The 22,993-nt window shown below is 35.2% G+C and overlaps 2 protein-coding genes across 2 annotated transcripts; both read left to right on the top strand.

Annotated features, from left to right (window-relative positions):
* Window positions 1-875: 875 nt before the first annotated feature.
* On the top strand, window positions 876-10,140 carry LOC111393468 (non-canonical poly(A) RNA polymerase PAPD5-like). Its single transcript, XM_023019003.1, has 13 exons — window positions 876-1,347; window positions 1,572-1,684; window positions 1,796-1,852; window positions 4,058-4,153; window positions 4,232-4,302; window positions 6,273-6,315; window positions 6,395-6,475; window positions 6,560-6,619; window positions 6,846-6,896; window positions 7,703-7,800; window positions 7,884-7,932; window positions 8,196-8,240; window positions 9,407-10,140. The coding sequence occupies exons 1-13, from the start codon at window positions 996-998 to the stop codon at window positions 9,908-9,910; spliced, it is 1,620 nt and encodes a 539-aa protein (XP_022874771.1). The 5' UTR covers window positions 876-995; the 3' UTR covers window positions 9,911-10,140.
* Window positions 10,141-17,643: 7,503 nt separating this feature from the next.
* LOC111392972 (3-deoxy-manno-octulosonate cytidylyltransferase, mitochondrial-like) lies at window positions 17,644-21,638 on the top strand. The gene is made up of 8 exons (XM_023018382.1): window positions 17,644-17,661; window positions 18,401-18,446; window positions 18,560-18,646; window positions 18,724-18,847; window positions 19,710-19,850; window positions 19,944-19,995; window positions 20,333-20,443; window positions 21,015-21,638. Exons 1-8 carry the CDS (start codon window positions 17,644-17,646, stop codon window positions 21,213-21,215), a joined length of 780 nt encoding a protein of 259 aa, XP_022874150.1. The 3' UTR covers window positions 21,216-21,638.
* The last annotated feature ends 1,355 nt before the right edge of the window (window positions 21,639-22,993 follow it).

Here is a 22,993-nt window from a genome sequence, read left to right as displayed (position 1 = left end):
TAATATATTTGGGGCTTGGATTTGTACTTCAGAGCTTGGACTTGAATTTGATATGATTCGAAGAAAACTTTGATCTTTTTGGACTTGACTTAGATTTGCTTAATTTGAAGAAGATTTTGATCTTTTTGGTGTTTGCCAAAATTAGGTTTGAGAGAGTTTCTTCTCTTCCTTCAATTTTGAAATTTTTTCAGTATTTTGTGATTTTTCCTCTACACTTTCACTTTGTGAAACTCTATGGACATAATCCTATTTACAAAGAAAATTCGTGACCGATTTGATAGTAATCCAATTAACTTAATTAAAAACGGTATTGAATAATTGTGGATTTTGAAAAAAAAAAGAAAAAGAAAAGGGATGGGCCTTACTAGACTTTAATTTTATAAATTTAACTGGATTAATTATTTACATCGACCCAATCCGTTATCTTATTTAATTATTTTTTGATGTCTACAATAATATAATCAATGAATTGGTAGAGATAAAGTGAGCACAAAGAAAAAAAATGACAGTTTAAAACTGGACAAAATCATCAGATTTAAGTTTAATTTTAGGTTTGAGAAAATCTCCTATTAAATTGTTTGGTTTAGGATTGAATTTTTTCAAATAATTTTAAATAGTTCAATTAAAAACATGTGAAGGTTTAACGATTCAAGTAATGATATCGGCATAATTACCAAAGAGTTTAGTGACTACTGACTAGACCAATGAAATAATTAACCTAAATTATTGCAGCCTTAATACAAATTGTAGACACGATGGAAGCCTGATTTTTCCTTTTTATTTATTTATTTATTTTTTTGTTTTCTTGAAATTCTATTTTTGATTTTTTGTTGAATGCTTTTTCAACAGAAGCATTTAAAAAAATTTACAAAAAAATTCAACTAAACGTTCGAGTTCGAGTTCGAGTCGAGCTCTCTCCAAAGCAAAACCCCCCTGAAGGGCCTGAACGGAAGGGAAGATCGTCAAATCCTGTCCGTACACTTTCAGTACCTTCGATGGAAGAAGAACGGGATATTCTGTATGAAACCCTAAGTCCGCTCGGTGCAAGTTTCAATGACACACCAACACCGCCGCCGCTGTCAGATGATGACGAGCCGTTCGTTATCTTTCGAAGCGAGATTTCGCTCTCCTCCGTTCAATGCCCTTCTCTGGCAACATTAGCTCCGGATTACTTCTCTCTCGAGGTGAACGATGTTGAGGAGACGAAAGAGATTCCACCACTTACTCCTCGTCCGCCGTCGTATCCTCATCTGCAGGAGGCTGCTGCTGAGCGGGAGAGGACCCTTGAAGGAAATTGGTTTCGTGCTAATTGTCGCTTCAAAAGCCCAATGCTACAGCTCCATAGAGGTTTGACTTAAATTGTTACTGAGTAAATTAAGCTGTGGAGAAAAGCTTCTAAGCTGAATTCTAGTTGGATAATAGGAACTTGTACAAAAGCTTAGGACTTTCTATGAAAAAATCGTGGTACTGAAAAATTTAGCTTGTTTTTGGGCGTAGGGAGTTATAAAATTTTGTTTGAAATCTGCCAAAAACGAAGCAAATTAGTTATTTACTGATGCGGATACATGCAGAGATAATTGATTTCTGTGATTTCTTATCGCCAACGCCAGAGGAGCAAGCATCACGCAATGCTGCTGTAGAATCTGTTGTTGAAGTTATAAAACATATATGGCCCAAAGCTAAGGTATGTTTGATTTTATGTATATGTAAGACTTCATTAATATTGTCATGCACTCGTTTGTGAGATTATAAGTTGATGAGCTGTGTGAAGTTATTAGTTGATATTGTCTTGCAGGCAGAAGTTTTTGGTTCGTTTAAGACGGGGCTTTATCTTCCATCCAGTGATGTTGACGTAAGCTTGCTGCTTATTATTTTCTTATTTTTTGAACAATGAACTTCTAGAACTATTCTTTTTGGTATTTTTTGCCGCATGAGCATTTTTAATCTCGGAAGTTATAGGTCCATGGTTGAGGATGTGGAAGATTTACTCTTGTAAAACAAGACACTGTTTCATGGACATTTAATTAAGAAAGTTGATGACAAACTTTTACTTTCCTCATCAGAGATTTAGTACCTTCAGTATGAGACAAGAAAAGTTGGAAGCTATTGAGGGCTGCGAAATAATACGACATGGTGCAAACAAGTGGCATTTGTTTGCCCTGATTATGGGGTAATCAAGATATGGCCATCTGATAAAAAAAAAAAAAAAAAGCCTAGTCAAGCTTTTAGGAACACTAGTGTCCATAATGATGTATATAAGTGACTTGATTGACATTTTTTGTGATATCATAAATCTACTCTGCAAATTACACTGTTTACATATTAGCCAAATCCTATTTTACTCCAGCACTAGGGTTAAAACACTATTCTGTTGTGTCACAGCTTACACAAAACACAAAAATGATCCTTTTTTGCAACCAAATGGACGGACCAGCTTCATCAACATCTTACACAAGTCCAAGCAATAAGTCGCAATTACAAATTACTGTCAAAACAAACAAGCTCTGTTAAAGGATGTTTCATTTTTCAATTGAAGTTGACTGGTTAATGATGAATAAACTATTGAGATTGGGCATAAAAAAATTATAGATATTGGAGCTGAAATTGTACAATTTTTATTTTCTTCCACTTCCAAAATATTTCCCTTACATTCATAACAAGTTAGGATAAAACAATAACACTTCCAAAATATTTCCCTCACATTCATAACAAGTTAGGTTAAAACAATGAATTTGATACTTCCATATTTTTAAGGCAGTACAATATATCCAAATCCAATTAGATTTTCCTTACATTGGTACGTGAGGTTCAGAAGAATATGCTCGATTCTTCTATGTTTAATTTTGTGATAGTAAAGTAGATTATTCAAAGCTATAATTGTGCCTATAATTTAGTCCAGATCAATAAATAATGGCCTCGGTAACATGTTATTCTAAAACAAAAAGGTACATGCTGAACTTATTTTATTGCTGGGGGGAAGCTCCTATTTCTGTTTTTAGCTAAATTAAATCAAGTTTGTGCTGCATGACTTTTAAATGAATTGAACCCCTCTCTCTCTCTCTCTTAAATTAAATCAAGTTTGTGCTGCTTGACTTTTAAATGGATTGAACCTCTCTCTCTCTCCCCCCTCTCCTCTTCAAATGAATGAGGAAATATTAGCCCAGTCACCTAAATAGAGTCACTTGGCGCCAGTACAGGTCCTTTATTGAACTTTACCATCTTCATCGTCATTTAACCTCTACTTAATGGAGCTGTCTAATTAGAAAGGAGAAAAATTAATAGGTGAAGGAAAATATTGAAATCCAAAATGCTGATATGCCATTGTGGTTCATATTGCAAATGGAATTTGGGGAATTTGAGAGAATGCACTTTCACAATTTGAGGGGACACATGCTCTTTCTGCATCAGAGTAAAGTCTTTGTACTTCCAGAATTAAACTTCAATTTGGGAGTGGATATAATGGAGCTGTCTAATTAGAAAGGAGAAAAATTAATAGGTGAAGGAAAATATTGAAATCCAAAATGCTGATATGCCATTGTGGTTCATATTGCAAATGGAATTTGGGGAATTTGAGAGAATGCACTTTCAGAATTTGAGGGGACACATGCTCTTTCTGCATCAGAGTAAAGTCTTTGTACTTCCAGAATTAAACTTCAATTTGGGAGTGGATATTTTTTTTAAAATATGTGCATGTTATCTGAATTATTGCAACAATTTTTTGTTTTATCACGAGAACTTGTGAACTGCACAAGCGGTTATCTTGCAAACTTCATATCCTCATTGGATTTCACTCTGACTTAAATAGCTTGAATGTGAACTTCAAAGAATCTTCTGCTTAATCACACGTGCTGTGTGATAGACACGGTGACTACGGTACTTAGTCATGGATGGTTGTTATCCCAAAGCGTGAGCAGACTATTTTTTGATTATATTTTGCATTTGCTGGAAGATTTACCAGTACAAGCCTGCTGATTTTCTTATTATGCAAAGGATTTGCTCCTACATGGACTATTTCTATGGAAAAGTAGACATTTGACATAAAATTTGGTGTTTGCAGGTTGTGATCTTGGATTCAGAGATCAGAAGTCCTCAGATTGGTCTAGTTGCTCTTTCTAGGGCCCTTTCTCAAAAAAGAATAGCTAAAAAGATACAGGTCTGCATTTGCGAAGTAAGCTTCTCACTATAATAAATTTCAAATGTTTTCATGGTTTTCTTTCTGTTCAAAAATCAGGTTATAGCAAAGGCTCGCGTACCAATTATTAAATTTGTAGAGAAGAAAAGTGGTGTTTCCTTCGATATAAGGTTTGGCTATTCAGTATCCATCTTTCATATTAGATTTCACAGTTCTACTGTTGGTTGCTTTATGAGAAACGAATCATAGATTGCTGCTTATTACTGTCGCATATCCTACTTCCCTCTTTTGTCGATTTTAGAGGAGTTGTGCTTTTAAGAGTACGGCTTGGTTGGCTTGTTTCCTGCAGTTAACCACATTGTAATATTATTATCCATAGTTTTTCTATGTGGGACCTATTGAGGATAAGGGAGAGAAGACTTAGATAGTTGGGCTATGTTTTGATTTGCTTTGAAGAGGCAATTCAGTAGAGCAAGTTATTGGGGAGTAGACTAAAATTAATTTGGCATATGGTAGTTTCTAATGATCTAAATGCTTTACATCTCCCAGTAGCTGTAGATCTACTAATGCAGAGAACGGAATGGCAAAGAATGATTCTTATAGCTGACCCAAATTTATTGAAAACAAGGCTTAGTTTGTTTTACAGTTGTTTTTGATGTTCACAATATGGCTTTCTTTTAAGGATTCTCATTCCCAAAATACCCAGTACTGGCACTATATGATAACAAGGATTCACTGACAAATTTTGAGGGTAAAGCAAAAAAGATGTATTATTATTTGCCTTTCCAACCCCCTTCCATAGCTTCATGCCAATTCCACCTCACTTAATTGTCAATGCAGGGAGAGTCAAATTAGAAGTTTGAGATCAGGTTTTAATGCGAGGCAATGCATCGATAAAATCTCCTGGAGTAGTCAATGTTTTGGTGAACTTGACAAATGAAAATCAAACCGAGACTAATCTTTCTTTATGGTGGAAATGAACACTTGATTCAGCGGCTTTTTCTTGTTCTTCATTATTATTATATCCTTTTGGGTGGGGCTGGGTGTTATTTTTATTCCCATTTCTTGATTTTAAATGAAAACAAAAATTAACTTGGCACGTGGTAGTTTCTATGGATCTAAAAGCTTTAGATCTCTCAGTAGATCTAGTAACGTAGAGAATGGAATAGCAAAGAAGTATTTTGGTAGTCAGTACAAATTTACTAGAAACAAGGCTTAGTTTCTTGTGGTGGTGTAGTTGATAATAGCTTTAAGGTTCTTGTTCCAAAATACCTGTACTCGCTGTATACAATAAGGTTCTAGGACAAATTTTGAGTTTGAAGCCAAAAAGTTATAAAAAATTATCCACTTTTACTCTCAAGTCTCATCTTAAACGCTACCAATTTCGACGCACTGAACTTTCAACGGCGGAAGTATCAAATTAGAAGTGAAGCATTCTTGAACTTTGATATCAGTTTGACCAGAACCAATTCATTAATAAGCCTTCCTCAATAATCCAATATTTTCGTGAACATGACAAATTAAAATCATACTGGGGCTAATATTACTTTATGTTGGAAGTATTCTTGATCTGGCAGTCTTCCCTTGTTCTTCTTCGTTGTACTTATGGTCATTATTATAATTTCATCTCCGATATTCCTATCAAAGAGTATTAATTTTATTGCAAAATAGCAAAGTGCTAAATAAAAATATAGCCATATATAATGTAATAGTGCATGGTTTTTTAGTGTCCGTAGGTGTCCGTGTTCTGCTTCTTGAAAAGTTGTGTATACCGTCTGTGGGGCTAATATTACTTTATGTTGGAAGTATTCTTGATCTGGCAGTCTTCCCTTGTTCTTCTTCGTTGTACTTATGGTCATTATTATAATTTCATCTCCGATATTCCTATCAAAGAGTATTAATTTTATTGCAAAATAGCAAAGTGCTAAATAAAAATATAGCCATATATAATGTAATAGTGCATGGTTTTTTAGTGTCCGTAGGTGTCCGTGTTCTGCTTCTTGAAAAGTTGTGTATACCGTCTGTCCGTGTCCTTGATGCATGGAAAATGATCTTCTGCTCAATTGTTTAATGTTATTATATAACCTCCTGCCACATTTTGACTACTTTTTTGGGTTGATTTCTTACGTCTTGACAACAGCTTTGATGTTCAAAATGGGCTGAAATCTGCAGAGTTTATAACTGTATGTTACATTAGCTTCGTGTATAATTTACATTATAACTACGATGTTATTTGCATTTAGACTTTAAACTCTCTTGCAGGATGCTATATCTAAATGGCCACCATTACGACCCTTGTGTCTGATTTTGAAAGTTTTCCTTCAGCAAAGAGAGTTGAATGAGGTGAATATTCATCATTTGTTTAAGTTAACTTGCCAGAAATTTATTTTCCATTTTGCTTCAACTCAGGAGTACTTTTTTCTCTAGGTGTACACTGGTGGAATTGGTTCCTATGCGCTTCTTGTCATGCTCATAGCAATGTTGCAGGTAATTAGACTGGAGTAATGTTTCCAATAATGATATGACTATTCTAGCCCTTTGATTGGTAACTATATGGTACATAAACTGGGTCATTAAATTAATTATGACGAGAAAACAATGATCCCCTTGCGCTATTGGAGGCTCTGCCTTTGTTTTTGAAATAGAGAGTTCATTTTGTTCGTTCTTTTGATTGTTCATTGGGTTTGTTTCCCTATTTTATATTATTTTTCAGAGTCGGCAAGATCGCCAGGCTTCTGCAGAATTTAACCTTGGAGTTCTACTGGTAAGCCTGTTCGGTGATTGTATATTGTATATGATTTTCTTTTCTTGCTGTTTTCTGAATTTCGAGATTCCTGTTTAAGTTGTTCCTTTCCTATTTTCCATTTAGCTTTTGAAGCACATTGAAACCAAATATGGGTTGTATATTTTTCCTTAATGGCAAATACCCAGATTTATGTGCTGGTTTCTCCCCTTTTTGAGAATGTAATGAATGATCACTGTCGTTTATTAAATGCAAGTCCAATTAGGAAATGGGCACATCAACCATCGTTCTGTATAGTAGTTGGTTTTGTTGGAGGATTTAAGGTGACCCTTTTTTGGAATGGCCATTTTTCTTGGTACAATTAAAAAAAGTCCATGTAATGTCATACTAGATCAGTCACAACATAAATACAAATTTTCTTTTATTATACCTGTGAGTGATACAAGCCTAAAAATAGTGGATGTCGTATGCAGATTTGAAGTAGTTTTTTTTAGTCAGAATATGTAGGTTATTTCATAGAGAAACTTCAGTGAAAGATGACTGTGATAGGCAATTTAACCTTTGAAACTTCTTTCTTACCCTGGAAGTGGCATACATTATTAAGATTTTGTGCAGCCTTGTCTTCTTCTTTTCAATATTTATTTATTTATTATTATTTTTTTTTGTGAAGTTGAGTTTGAATTTAATCTTGTTTTAAAGACATCCATTCCTTCTTCCATTCTTATTAACAAACTAATTTCTACAAAATAATAATAATAATTATTAGTTTATTACAGTAAGCTTATGGACTTCTGAAGTTATTATGAAATTTTGCTTTTGGAATATAGGTGAACTTTTTCGACATATATGGCCGCAAGTTGAATACACCTGATGTTGGTGTATCTTGTAATGGGGGAGGCACTTACTTCTTAAAAAGCAGCAAGGGGTAACATTTTTCTTCAATGGCGTTGAAACTGTTAATCTGATTTAGTTGATTGCTTATTCCATTGCGCTCTCTCTTGCATTTAGGTGTTTAGTTAAAGGAAAGCCGTCCATTATCGCCATTGAGGACCCACAGGTGACCTTTTAAGTTTTGATACATTTTGATTTCTTCTTCTCAACCGTATTCATTCATTGGATATGTTTCTGATCACAGGATTAATGTTGCCGTATCATTTCGTGTTTTCCTTTTCTTTTTCCTATTCTATTTATTGTATAGATTATGCTTCATTAAGATATTTGAAACTACATGACCCCAGTGTGGTAGGGGGAAAAAAGGAGCATCTTTAACAGGTTATTATATCGTGTAAATATTAACATACATATTTGTTCTGACAACAGGATCCAGATAATGACATAGGGAAGAACTCCTATAACTATTTTCAGGTAATATTCTTCTTGACGCCATATTTTTTTCCCCTGCTTTCCTTTATGTCATAATACCATTTTTTCCCCTATGCTTTGCTTTACTTCCTAAATTCTCCAACTATTTGTGTATTGAAGTGAACATGGAATGAAAACAAACTTTGTATCGTGAGTGACTCACCTGTCCTAGTCGTAACTGGTTGCTTCCTTGGTGTCACTAATAGCTGCTCTGCCCCCTACCCCAAACAGAAAATAAAAAATGGTCGCAAGGAAAAATCTAATGGAGAATTCTGCTGTTTCCTGTTATCTCCTCCTTTCATTTCGAAGAGCACAAGATTTTCTTTATATTACTTATTATAATTGTGGTAACATGTCTGGATTTTCTAATGAGAGCAATTGCTGTCAAATGACTCGCAATTGAGTTAATAGAGGATCAAAATTTACCTTGCTCTTGCTCTTGCTCTTGCTCTTGCTCTTTAGTATTTTGCAAAATTTGTGGGCCTCTTAACTTGTTTAGTTTTATATTATTCCCTATGTTCAAGCAAGTGGTGTTGGAAAAATTGAGTGATTTGTGTATAGATTTATCATCAATTAACATAATAAAATAACAAATAAAATTCAAGAATAATATCATAAAATAGATAAGAGATTTAAAAATCAAGTTTTGGGAGTCACGTCGAAGACGCTATCCTAAAGTCGCGTTGCCTTTCTTTCGTGCGAATTCTTTCGGCAATACACGACGACAAGAAAAAATCCAGGTAGTTCACAACCGGTTCTCATATTATGGACATGACCATAGGAAGATAAGTGAACTAGCCTCTGATTAAGTTGCCAAAATATAAAACTATAGTATGAATTGTATAGAATGTTTATCTTTCAAGTTGTGATTAATTTATGTTGATGAAAATCAATCCATTTTTAGGGAACTTTCAACCCCACATTCATAGAAATAAATCCAATCTATACACAAGTTACACTATAACATTAAGGGGCTCTATTTTTGTTAAAACTGAAAATTAAATGGTTGAAAGATTAAAACTTATTTTTATATTTTACAAGTGGTCCTCGTTGAGATTTCTTCTGCTTGTCCATATGCTCCCATTTGAGGCCAAGACGCCAAGTTTATATTTATTTTCTGGGATCATGTTTTGAGAAGTTGAGTTTTATTTCCTTTTATGTTACTGCAGGTCAGATCTGCTTTTTCCATGGCTTTGATGACGTTGACAAATTCAAAGGTCATAATGGGACTAGGCCCTGACAAGAGCATTCTTGGCACTATAATCAGACCCGATGCGGTATTGCTGGAACGGAAAGGAGGATCCAGCGGAGAAGAAAGATTTCAGACCTTGCTTCCAGGTGCAGGAGAGCCATTGCAGCAACAATATTCCAACCATCAGGAGATCTATTGTCATTGGCAGTTAAATGATGATGAGGAATCACGCCCACGTGGAGATGGGATCGAGGATGGTAATGGCCAATCTCTGAAAAAGAAGAGAAGGGCTTCCGAGGAGAACAGGTCTTTGAAAAAAGTGAAAGAGAACACAGTCAAGGGAAGAGACAGACATGAAGAAATTGCTTCAAAGAAGGAGAGGAGTGCTAAGAAACGGCGTAGGAGACATCACCAACATGGGGGTGAGCGCGACAGACACAGCCGCTGCTGTGGCTCATCCTCTTCGTATCATGCTTATTAACTAGTTTTCTGTGCTTAAATTAGTCTCCAGAGTCGTGGGGATGTAATTTCATTTATAAGGAATTTCTGTCGATGGAAATGTAGTTGAAGATGGGTTTTTTAATGCCGACCCTTCTAATGATACGATTGTTAGTGCATTCCTCCATCGACATGTTTACAATCGAAAGAGACCTCTTCAGTTTTAACAAGTAATTACATAGTAATTGCATGAAAGATCTATAACGTTTATCATTCAATAATACATTTATAACTACTAGTCAACGTTGAACGTGTAATGCACGTTATTTTAAAATACTTTATAAGTGATGTAAAAGTAATATTTAGTATCAATTTGATAGAGGATTTGACGAGTCTCGAAAGAGTTAAAGAAAATAAAATTTAACATAGAAATTTAAGAAAAGAAAATTGTACTCTCAAAATCCAATTTTTATGATTCAAAATTTTTGTAATTATAAAATATTATAAATGAGCAATTTTTTTATATTACGTTTGATACATAAAAATTAATTGTTAATTCATAAATTTAAATATTCATTAAAATTTTTAGATAGATGAATATAAATAAATTCATCTATAACAATTCTAGATTCACATAATTCAAGATTCATTAATGTTAATGTTAATTAAACGAGAATTAATAACACAAGTTTCATAAATGACAATAATTATACACTATTTATTACATATCGAAAAATAAAAAATAAAGTATTATTGAAATAATTGAATTGTAGGGAGATTAAAATCGTTCAAAAAATAATTCTCCCTTAATATGATATTTTAATATATTATAGATTCTTGTACAAAAATTTTGTTGAATGAAATGAAAAGATTAATCCATCATTATTTTAAATGAGAAAAAATAATAATAAATGTAAAATTATGATTAAATATTTGTCCCTTGCATAATTTTTGAACGTTAACCAAGACATGTTATGCTAATTAATAGACAACTGATAGAAAAAATAATGACTTAAATGTAAAAATAAATAGGGGTGGGTTCGGTTCGGTTCTAAATAGGAAAAATAATGACTTAAATGTAAAAATAAAAAGGGTGGACGCGGATCGATTCGGTTCGGTTCGGTTCGGTTAGGATCGATTCGGTTCGGTTCTCTTTAGAACCGATCCGAACCGAACCAAAATTTTCGGGTATGTAGTAAATGGAACCGTCGGGTTCAAATATAATTATGGAACCGTTCGTATTCGGCTCCTTTCGGTTCAGTTCAGTTCGGTTCGATTCCGTTCGGTTCTGTACTATAATTAAATTTTTTAACATTTATAATAACATTATATAAATACAACTAATAATACATTCAATGGTTTTGGAATGCCATAGACTGGTAGATTACCTTATTCAAATGATCGCTACGGTCAAAGCTTCGATCAGCGAAGGTCGCAACTTCGATCAGAGGTCATAGCATCGGCCGATGATTGTATAGGTTTTGAAATGTCAGCGATGCTGCGAAAGTAAGTGCGAGAGTCGAGACAACATTATGCACTTTAGTGTAGGTGTTTAGAGTTATTTAGTGGATTGAATCTTGTTTGGCTAAGAAATGAAACAATAAAATGGGTAATAGGGCCAAAAATTAAAAAATTAGAAGGGAAGAATTCATAAACCATGTATTAACTATGCACAATTCAAAGACCATGTTTTAAGTTTAACTAATGCAAAAATCAGGTTTTTATTTAATTAATTAAATATATTTATTAATTAAATATAATAAAATCACAAATATACAATTAATGGTCACGTTTACACAATTATAGGTCACAGATTTATTCATTGGTCACATATCATCAAATTAATTGGTCACGGATTATTTTGAGGTCACGAATCAAAGCTTTGATAGGTCACAGATTTTTTCGAAGTCACATGTCACAGTTTATCTATCGATTTTATAGGTCACAATTCATGTCATTGGTCACAAATTAAAAATTTTGTAGGTCACAGATAATTTCGAGATCACGTATCAAAAATTGTATAGGTCACAGGTCACATATTTTCAAATTTGATGATCATATATTACTTTTAAATCACAATTGTTCGAATTTTAAGGTCACAGATTACAGTCACGGGACCAAACTGGTCACAGACACCCAATCCCGAGCCACCCTCACTCGGCACCACCACCAATGCCAACAAAATCCCCACTAACTCCCGTTACTGCTGCCACCGCCACCACCACCAACACCACCACCAACAAAATCACCCACGACAACCACAGCCACTCCCACTTGCACCACCACCAGCATCTCCAGTCTCCACTACCCCAACACCGCACAACCACCACGACGATAGCATCAACATTGCTGAACGTACCACACACATTACCAGCAACATCACCACACATACCACCACAGCCAAATCACACAAACTCGCCACTAATCCTGTCAAAATATACTGCACCACCACCAACGCGATCAACACCTCACCTGCGACTGTTAACATTTAATGTTCGGCAACAGATCGCAATTGGTCACGATTCTCGCAACAAAATCGCCTTTCTACGCTCTGCAAAAACCGGTCGCCATATTCAATATGAAAAGCGGCGACGGCAGCGATTCTCCTCCGGGCGTGAGAAGAGTGTCGCTGCACCCCCAGACCGCCTCTTGCCATTTCCTATCTTAAACGTCATCGTGCGAGAGTATAGTGTTGTGTCGCGCGACTCCGCTGCGAGGTGACAATCGGCCTGCCGGCGCCGCCACCATTGTTGAGAGAGGAAAGAAAAGGGAGAATAGATCATTTGCCCCATTATCTCCGACGGCGGTCGCCTCCTCGACGGCGACGGCAGTGAAGGCAGAGAGAGACGAGAGAGAGGGAAGAAAATTGGGGATATGTTTAGGGTTTTTAATTGGGGATAGATTAATTATATAGAAAACCTGATTTTTGTACAGGTAATCTTCAATCCTGGATTTAGAATTTGGAAGTTTAAACACTTGTAGGGGTGTAATTTTCCCAAATTAGAAATGAAATAAATTATTGGGCCAAAAATTTGGATTTAGAAATTGTTAATTTGTTTAGAAAAATTAAAATTAAAATAATTTGATTTACTCAATATAAAAAAAAATAGAAATATTCGGTTTTTGGTCTAGAACTGAGAACCGAACCGTACCCGTCGGTTCTCAATTCAGATATCCATTCGGGTATTTAATTTGACAAGAACCGTCGGATTCGATTCGATTCGGGAGATTTGCCCAACCCTAAAAATAAATAAAGATTCATGACCCTTTAACACAATTTAATTGTCGTGCATTAATAAATCCATGTCGTGTGAATATTTCTGTCGACTTTATTTCAGATTACAATCTCGTACTTGTTCGAAAAGAGATTGTTTTAGGAAATTGGACAAGTACCTGTCATTGTTTTCCAGACCTTACCTTTTATCACAAGTTCTCATTTTTCCATTTGACTCTAACCTTTAGCACAAGTTTCTGATTTTTTTATTTTTTATTTTTAAGTTAACTCTAACTTTTAAGATAAGTTCCTGCATTTTAATAATTGTTAAGATTTAGGTTTTTATTATAATTTGGAATCGAAGTAAATCATTAATTTTATTTATATACTCATAAATACTATTCATTTATTATTTATAGGGATGACAATGAGGTGAATTCGCCGTTCGCTCTTGCGGAGGTTGGACAACTTTTAGCCCCGTTTAATTTTTTTTCATTTTCAAAATTTTGAGTTATGTTATTATTAGAGAATAAAATACAAATTTAAAATGAGTTTTTAACGGGTGAATTGTTTAGAAATAAAATTATTTTTAATCCTTTTTTTCACTTCACGGGGCGGGGCAGGCTTTTTGCCATCACGAATTATTTACATATAAATTCACTATTAATTTTCATGACAGTTTCTTAAAAGGAAAGTTTTATTAATTAAAGAGTAAATTAAAAATTGTTTGGACATGATGTTTGCTCTTCGTTATTTGAAATTTTAATGGATGGAATATTTTTTTTTGAATAATGTGTGGTTAAAAAAGAGAAAAGTTTTGAGATTTTTGTAATATTATTTTATTGGGGAATGTGTGATTGATAAAAATAGAAAAAAATGAATTATAATTCTAATGGGAACAAACATGGTGTAAAAGTAATTTTTTTTTGTGTTTTAGAAAAATAAGTTTTATTAGTGAAAAGTAAATTAAAAATAATTTCTAACAAGTGAATTGTTTGGAGCTGACATTTATAACCAGTGTTCCAAAAGGTCGTCAAGGTACAATGCTTGACGCGTTCGTCAAGCCACGTGGCTTGGCTCCTTGTGTGCACTACTATCCTTTTTTTTAAGTAAAAATATTTTTACCATTTTTTAAGCTAAAAGTTAAATGTTGTTTTCTTCATTTTATTTGTCTTAGATTAAAAACAATCGCTTAAAACCTTTGATAAAGGAAAACTCTCAAAAAAATTTATTTATTTAATATTTAGTATTTACATTTAAAATTTATCTTTTTGTTGAAAACTTTAAAAAAATGTATAAAGTTTCTATAAATCTATTTTAAATGTTTGATAAGTGTTATTTTTAATTATTAAATAATTTTTTGATGGATTGAAAATTAAAATTGAAAAAACCGTTTTTAACCATACGTCTCGCCTACCCGTAGTTTCACCGCCGCACATCGCCACATGCCGTTTAGAACACTATTTATAACACTCGAACCTCTGCCAGCGTTATTGAATAATTTCCTTCCTTCTCAAAACTCTCCGGCAAAGAATTCCAATGCCAATCTGGCGATCTGCACGCCGTCATCCTCCGATTAGAGCTCCGACTTTAGTGCTCTACCTCCATATCAATCAAATTCTGGGTTATTCACGGCCTGGTGGTGGGGGCGGCAGCCGCAGTGGCACTTGTTGCTCCCGCCTACTTGACATATCGTCGATCAAGATGGTTCCAGAACCAAGTTCTCGGGATCATACCAGCTCGTTTTGCTTCCTTTAGGTTCCATTTAAATAAGTAAATGCTGTTGAGTGTGGAAGCTCCAATAACACATATTGATTCCAAACCGGATTGTAGAAAGCAAAATTGTAATGACAATATTCAAGTAGACTAGATTACACGATGAAAACACAAGATTTAAATTGTAAAGAAATAACACAAAGGATAAATGCTGAGGAACGATATTTATTAATTCAACAGTATGGAGAATACAAGACAACTAGCGATATTGCTTCTATGTTACTCTCTACAAACTGACCAGAACAACCTTGTATTTATAGGCTAACTCTAGAAGAATCCTAAAAATATATTACAATTTGGAGACTCAATTTCAACAGGATTTGTTTTTTTATTCAACCAAGAACCGAAGAATCAAATCTTTCTAATTTTTTTTTATATTGAATAAATCAAATTATTTTAATTTTAATTTTTTCTAAACAAATTAACAAATTAACATTTTCTAAATCCAAATTTTTGACCAAATTACCTATTTTATTGTCTCATTTCATAGCCCATCAAGATCCAACTCACTAAATAACCCTAAACACCTACATTAAAGTGCATAACGCTATTTCGACTCTCGCAGCCTCCCTGACATTCAAAAACCTATACAATCGTCGACTGACGCTGTGACCTCTGATCGAAGCTATGACCTCCGCCAACCAAAATATTGATCGTAGCGATCATTTGAATAAGGTAGTCTACTAGTTTCTAACATTTCAAAACCATTGAATATGTCATTAGTTGTATTTATGTAATACTGTTATAAATGTTAAAAAATTTAATTATAGTACAGAACCGAACGGAATCGAACTGAACCGAACGGAATCGAACCCGAACGGTTCCATAATTATATTTGGACCCGACGGTTCCATTTACTAAATACCTGAAAATTTTGGTTCGGTTCGGTTCTCTTTAAAACCGAACCGAACCGACCCGCGTCCACTCCTAATCACCTCAATATAGTAACTACTCCATATAAACCAAACGCTCATCCTCTGCCTGACGTCCACAACCGACACCCAAATCCAAACCCAAGGTTCCCAAAATTCCTTCAAGGAATTAATGTTGATCACATAAGGTCGACGCACACCCTGTAACAAGAATCAAACCAGATGCTTGATCAGAAGGTTCATTGCTGGAACTATCACCTTCAACATCCCTAGAAGCATCTCAGACATTATTGATACTATCGTACCTACGCTCGATGAGTCCACCCCCAGTAATTGAACACAATGTACCCACTGAAATTGGTGGCAAAGCGGAATCACTAACGCTCTTCCTGGTAGTGTTCTGAACCGACTCAGAGCTCAACATAAAAGGTACTGTACCAAAATTGAACTTCCACCACGGTATTAAACTTTTCCAAATATCTCCTCTTCACTGGTTGTGCACTCCTTTGCAAAATGTACAACTGAAATCTTCTTCGTCCCTCCAGTACAACTCGGACTCCCTTTCGGACCTTCAAGAATCCACCTCTTTCAGAGAATTTATACCCTTTTGCATCCAGGGTACTCAGCGAAATGAGATTCCTTTTCAGGTCAGGAACATGTCGAACCTGATCAATTGTTAAATGTTCCATCCCGCAGTTTCAATCTGACTCGATCGATCCTAGCAATATGGCAAGACTTGTTGTTTCCCATTATAACTCCACATTGCTGAATAGCCTCATATGTTTGAAATAAATTTCTATCGGAACACGTATGGTACGAACATGCCGAATCAAGAATCCACTCCTCGTCAGACCTAGATTCCACATCAGATACCACGGTCAACATTACCTCTTCGTTATCTGAACAATTCTCAACTACATTAGCTTCGTCTGAATTCAAGGTTTACGTTCTACGATTTGCAGCTAAATCATGTTTAGCCTGCAACATATCGCAATCCTTCCGAATATGTCCCTTCCTTTTGCAGTAGTAACAGGTCACATTACTAAATCTAACTCTCGATCTACCTCTTCGTCGACTACCTTGAGATACAAGAGCTTCCCCATCCCTTGATGTAGCTCCAATTAAATGCTTCATCTTCCCCTTTGAGTGCAAAGCATCATAAACATCTTCTATAGTCAAAGTATCTCGACTATACAACATAGTATTTCAAAACGACGTATAAGACCCAGGCAACGAATACAACAAGATCAAGGTAAGATCCTCTTCATCGTACTTAACTTCCAACGTTTTCAGATCTGCAACTATTTCTTTGAACATGGCAACATGGTCTTCCAACGACTCTTCTTCTGCCATGTGATGTAAATAGAGCTTTTGCTTAAGAGTCAGTTTACTTGTAAGACTCTTAGTCATACACAACCGCTCCAACCTCAACCACAAAGCAGCCGTCATTTTCTCCTTCAAGACATCCTGTAGAATGTTGTTGGACAGATGAAGATGAATCAATGACGTAGCCTTCCGATCCTCTGTTGTTTCTCCTTTGTTGTCCATTTAGTTGGCATCTTCTCAAAACCCAACAACGCATCTTCCAAAGCCAACTGTGCCAGAACAGCCCTTATCTTTACTTGCCACAAAGAAAACCTTGTACTGCGATCTAATTACAGAATATCATACTTCAACCCAGTCATCCCAAAAGAATCTCAAACAATCCATAGAAAATCAACAGTCTCGCTCTGATACCACTTGCTGAGCATGGAAGCTCCAATAACACACGTTGATTCCAAACCAGATTGTAGAGAACGAAATTGTAATGACAAAATTGACGTAAACAAGATCACACAATGAAAACAGATTTAAATTGTAAAAAAGGAACACAAAGGATAAACGTAGAGGAATGATGTTTATTAATTCAACAATATGGAGAATACTAGACAGGCTAGCAATTCTGCTTCTATGTTACTCTCTATAAGCTGACCAGAGGAGTCTTGTATTTATAGGCCAACCCTAGAAGAGTCCTAAAAGACAAGAAAATATATTACAATTAGGAGACCCAATTTCAACAGGATTTTATTTCTTTATTCAACTTAGTTTCATTGAAGCCCTAGGTTAATATCTCCTAGTCCAAGTCGAATACGCCTCTTCAAAAGACTCATATTTGAGTCATATTCCTAACAAATGTGGGCATTTTGATGAGATAATTAACATGGTGATAGTCAGAGCTAGGTCAAAGACCTGGATTCATATTTGCTGCCACCAAATTATGCAAGTGATATTCTGATGATTTTGACCTGAATGTGTGGGGATTTTTGAAGATCAACTTTAAATAAATAAATGTGCCACTTGAAAGGCTTAAGCTTTTTGATGAGATTCTGAACATGAATTTCATTCATTTGTATTAGTGTTGTGTATAAATTTGTTAGAGAATCTGTTAGTTAGTCTGTTGGTTTGTTAGGTTGTCAATAGATAGTTAGCAGCCAGCTGGCTTCCTTTGTACACCGTATGTATACTCTATTTATAGCACCATTGTATATCTTCTTTTCAAGTAAGTAATGAAATCAGAATTCATTCATCCACATTATCAGTGTTTGATCTAATAATTTGCATTCATTGTTGGTTTATTAAGCTAAGTTTACGAGTAGATACAATATTATTCACCTTTAACTGTTAATTACAGAGAACATGGGAGAGGGCGAAAATGGCATCGCTGTTGGATCATGTTGGTAGAAATCTGCTTCATTCACTCCATATATGGTTATGTATAAAAAGAGAGATATAAACTGACTGTAAAGCTTTGATTTTTGTGGTTTCTGATTGGATCCTTTTCATGATATAGTTGTGGCGATGGATGACGAAAAAATTGCAGAATATTGTAGAGAATTTGGCGCTGATGTGATAATGACATCAGAATCATTTCGAAATGGTAAGATAAGTTCTTCTATCTGCTGCAACTCATGGAAATGATATATGGCTAATTTTTTGCACTTCTGAATTTTGTAGGCACAGAGCGTTGTAATGAAGCACATCAAAAGCTTGGGAACAAGTATGATATTATTGTAAATATTCAGGGGGATGAGCCTCTTGTTGAACCTAAACTAATAGATAGCATAGTCAAGGCACTTCAGGTAATATTTCCATCGTGTATGTTTCCTGGCGACTGAAATTGGGGAGTATAGCAAATAAGAAAAAATGGAAAAAATAAGATTGTAAAGGTTGAGCTCGAATTTGTTTATCTTGTCTCCCCATCAAGATAACAGTCAATAGCATCTCTGAATTTGATGCCCTGCATTTAGTAAAGAGTGCTTTGACAGTATCTATTTGGTATGACTTATGAGATTTATGACCAGTTGGTTGCTCCAAACCGATCTGTGACTCGTGGTGCTTATTTCTTGACTCCATACTAAAGCATGTAGATAGCACTTAAAATTTTGTGCTCGACTGAACATTGGATTGAAGGATGACTGTTATATAGTAGACACACTGCTATTAACGTAAGGGAATATAGAGAACGATTGATGGTTTCAACTTAGGGTACACTAATGTCCAAGGAGATTAACTATTTATATGATACGGACAAGTGCACTGATTTATTTTTACTGAAAACCAAAGTTAGTGTTCCATATGTCTCAGGGTGTTGAGGAAATCTCTTTGGTGCACATCCTCTGGATGTATGCTTGGTCCTATAATCCCTGCCAGAGCACCCATGGTCCTAAGAGTATTAGGTCTTTAGGTTGTTGGTCTATTCCCCTTAGGGCTATTCTTGTTGGTTTTGCATGGTACTTTTGAGTTGGAATGAGACTTAAATACCTTTCTGAACATTGTCTTATCATCGTCTGTCAGACTGGAATGAGAATTTGGAACAAAAGTGTATAACGCCAACTGTTGTTTCCACTGCATATCGTTAAATGCAAGATTTTAGGTATTTGATGAATAATTATGATTTCATGGCCACTTGTGCAATTCACATGAGATTTGTAACTAACACTGGCTGCTCCAGATGCTGTCTTCAGCGCGGCAGTTACTTCTTTGAAATCTGAAGATGCATTTGATCCAAATCGTGTTAAATGTGTGGTGGACAATCGTGGATATGCAATTTATTTTTCACGAGGACTGATACCATTTAACAAGTTAGTGCATCTCTGCTTTGCAATCGGTATGGAGAAGCATATGTCGCACACTATTTCTAAATGTGGACATCTGTTTTCATATATTTAATATAGGTCTGGAAAGGTCAATCCTCAATTTCTGTACTTGCTTCGTCTGAGGATTCAGGTATCTTATAAATAGAACTGTGGTGCACTCATCACCAATGCTTTCTGCACCATATCCTATACTATCGTAGTTAAGGCTTAAGGCCATTTCTTTACCTCTTCTCTACTCCGCACCTCTTATTAAGATGGATTTTGTTTTCTATTTTCTCATGATCTCATCCAGTACATGAACTTGTTTGTTGTCTAATCCTCATGCATACTATCCATTTGAGCCTGATGTGCAAAATCACGTCTCGCATAACTTATAGTACTTTTCTAATTATGATTTACACCCAGCACATAGCTGATTATATCTATCACTATCAGTATAAAATGCTAAGTTTTGGATGTTTGAACAGAGCTTTGATTCAAAGTTCCTCAAGATATATCCAGAGCTGCCACCCACTCCATTTCAACTGGAAGAAGATCTTGAACAGCTGAAAGTCCTTGAAAACAGATACAAAATGAAGGTTGCAATTAGAATTTCTCTCATGTTTCCTTCTACTGATTTTCCTCTTTCTTTCTTAGTTCATTATATTCTAATTTACGTGCCAAGATCTTGCCACCGAATCTAGATGCCATTTAAACATATTTGGCATAAGTAACTTGGAAAGGTCGTTTGACTTTACAATTAAGCACACCCAAACATGCTGTAACTAGTATGATTTAGTGTATGTGCACTCTCCCCTATGATCGCTAGGCTCAATCCATCAGTTGACTTAATTTTCTTGATTCTCCTGAACTCATAAATGTTATATTGCTGATTATGTTTACGCAAGTAATATGCAATATTTGTATTTCTCAGATAATTGTATGACTAAAATGGGTATTAAGAACAGTAGAAGATGAATACGCAAGGAAGCAAAGTGATTCATCTATTTTTTTCTTACCATACTATCGAATTCTTATATCATCTTTTGTGTTAACCATAATTTCATATAGATATTGAGAAGCTATATATGGAAAATAGTTCATTGCTTGTTTCTTGCAGTTTGGAAAAATCAAGTTCCCTCAAAAATTTCCATTCTTCTTTGCAAGTAGGTGATAAAAGTTGACCATGAGGCCCATGGAGTTGATACCCCCGAAGATGTAGGGAAAATAGAACGTTACATGGAAGAGAATAAGGCCCCGTTTGGGAGTGACTTTTCACTCAAAAAAATTGATGTTTTTTACCGTTATTTCATTATTTCAGCTGTAATTTTTGATTTCTTCTTTTACAGGTGGCCCCGACTTTTCTCTTAAGGTCAAAAAAATCAATTCTCAAAATCACTCCCGAACAAGCCCTAACTTAATCTTAGCTCCTTCGATGCCATTGCATTGCAAATTGCAAAGGGATCTTATAGGAATGTGAGTTAGCTTCTTTAAGTATCGGTATGTACATGATGACTGTAATATGTGTGTAAAACGCGTCTTTTGGGTGTTAACAAGCTTGTAGGTAGTCCTTCAAGCGGCACAAAACTTGTAATGTTCGGTTTGGTTTTATATTTAAAACTATGTCCGAATTATACAGATAGGTGGTTTTGCATAACTATCTTCTTAGCTCAATCACTGCATTATATAATTGTTGAACTTTTGAAGCAAAAAACGACAATCCTCAAGTTAGGACAAATTGACATTTTGGGTTATGTCTACACATTTCTATCTAATCTAACTACATATAAAAGAGGTGGTTTTGGTTACTGTTCACAAGCCGTTTAAGTCGGCTCACAAGCCAAATTTTGCGTCGGCTCAGCTCTTAGTTTTTCAGTGGGGAGGCGTTGGAACTTGGAAATATCAGAGAGTGTCTTCTTGGTTCTAGAATAGTCATTTTTTTTTTCTTTCTTCCTCCTCGACTCAGTAGACTGATCTGAAAGTCTCTTCTTCTACGTTCGGTTTTCATTTTCACGGTTGCCTTAGCCATCTTACAAACTGGACTTCGGTGACTTTGTTGTCTTCTCCAATTGCTGGCACCACACTGCCCTTATACTATGTACACAACCACCAGACTCAGCCGTCGAATCATCCATCGCACCCACTAATCTATTTCAAAGTTTGGGTTTTCATTTTCACAGCTGCCATCGCAATCTTACCTACACCAGACTGTAGCAACTCTGATGGCTTCCCAAACCCCACTTCGATGCCTTCCTCCAATCACGGGTTTACCCGCCGTCGAATCATTCATCACACCCACTACTCTGTTTCACGGTTTGAAAAGCTATCCCCTTCTCCACACCCGTGGCCCGAACTGCTGCAATGACCTCAAATCCTCGTCCCAAAATAGAAAATGATGGCTACGATTGGAGGAAATATGGGCAGAGGCATGTAAACTGTAAAGGCAAGTGAGTGTCCAACAAGTAACTGATCTGGTGGTGCTGTTAATGATGTGTCTGCCATGTCTGGATTTGTTATGTTCTCTGTGTTTTTGGTTTGATCTTGTTGGATTGAGAATTTTAGACTTTTATTGACTTTTAATGAGTTCATTTTGATGATTAATATTAGGTTTATGTAATGAGAAGATATGTATTATGACTTTTCGAAGATCAAAGTTGTAATTTTGAAAGTTACGTGCAATGCTTTTGGATTGTTAAGTATAAATGACTACAATATTTCTTGCTAACTAATTAGCTTTCCTTCTTTGGGATTTAGAAATGTATGGTGTATGTTTTCTTAGTTGTAGTTTTGTAGCAATTAGTGTAATTTTTAAGTTACGAAACCGGTGTTGGAAGCTGGGGGCAAAGGTAGAGTTTGAATGATGAGAAATGGTTTTAGTTTATTACAAAATTATATTGGCTTGAAAATTTTTTGGATGAGTACTTAGCTTGACAAAAATTGTTTGCTGAAATTTGATGAGTTATTATAATCTTTTTACTTCCTTCGTTTTGCGTTCGTCCTTTGTGGAAATCCAAAAAAGTATAGTGCATGTTTTATGCAATAATTGGACAGGTAATGTCTAAGACCCATTAAACTTAACATCCTTCAATTTGGATTCCTAAACGTTCTTACAGGATGCAATTGGAAAGACTTCATCGGGAAATTATTTC

The sequence above is a fragment of the Olea europaea genome, chromosome 4 (assembly GCF_002742605.1).
Source record: "Olea europaea var. sylvestris chromosome 4, O_europaea_v1, whole genome shotgun sequence".
NCBI lineage: Eukaryota > Viridiplantae > Streptophyta > Magnoliopsida > Lamiales > Oleaceae > Olea > Olea europaea.
This window is presented reverse-complemented; position numbering and strand designations above follow the sequence as displayed.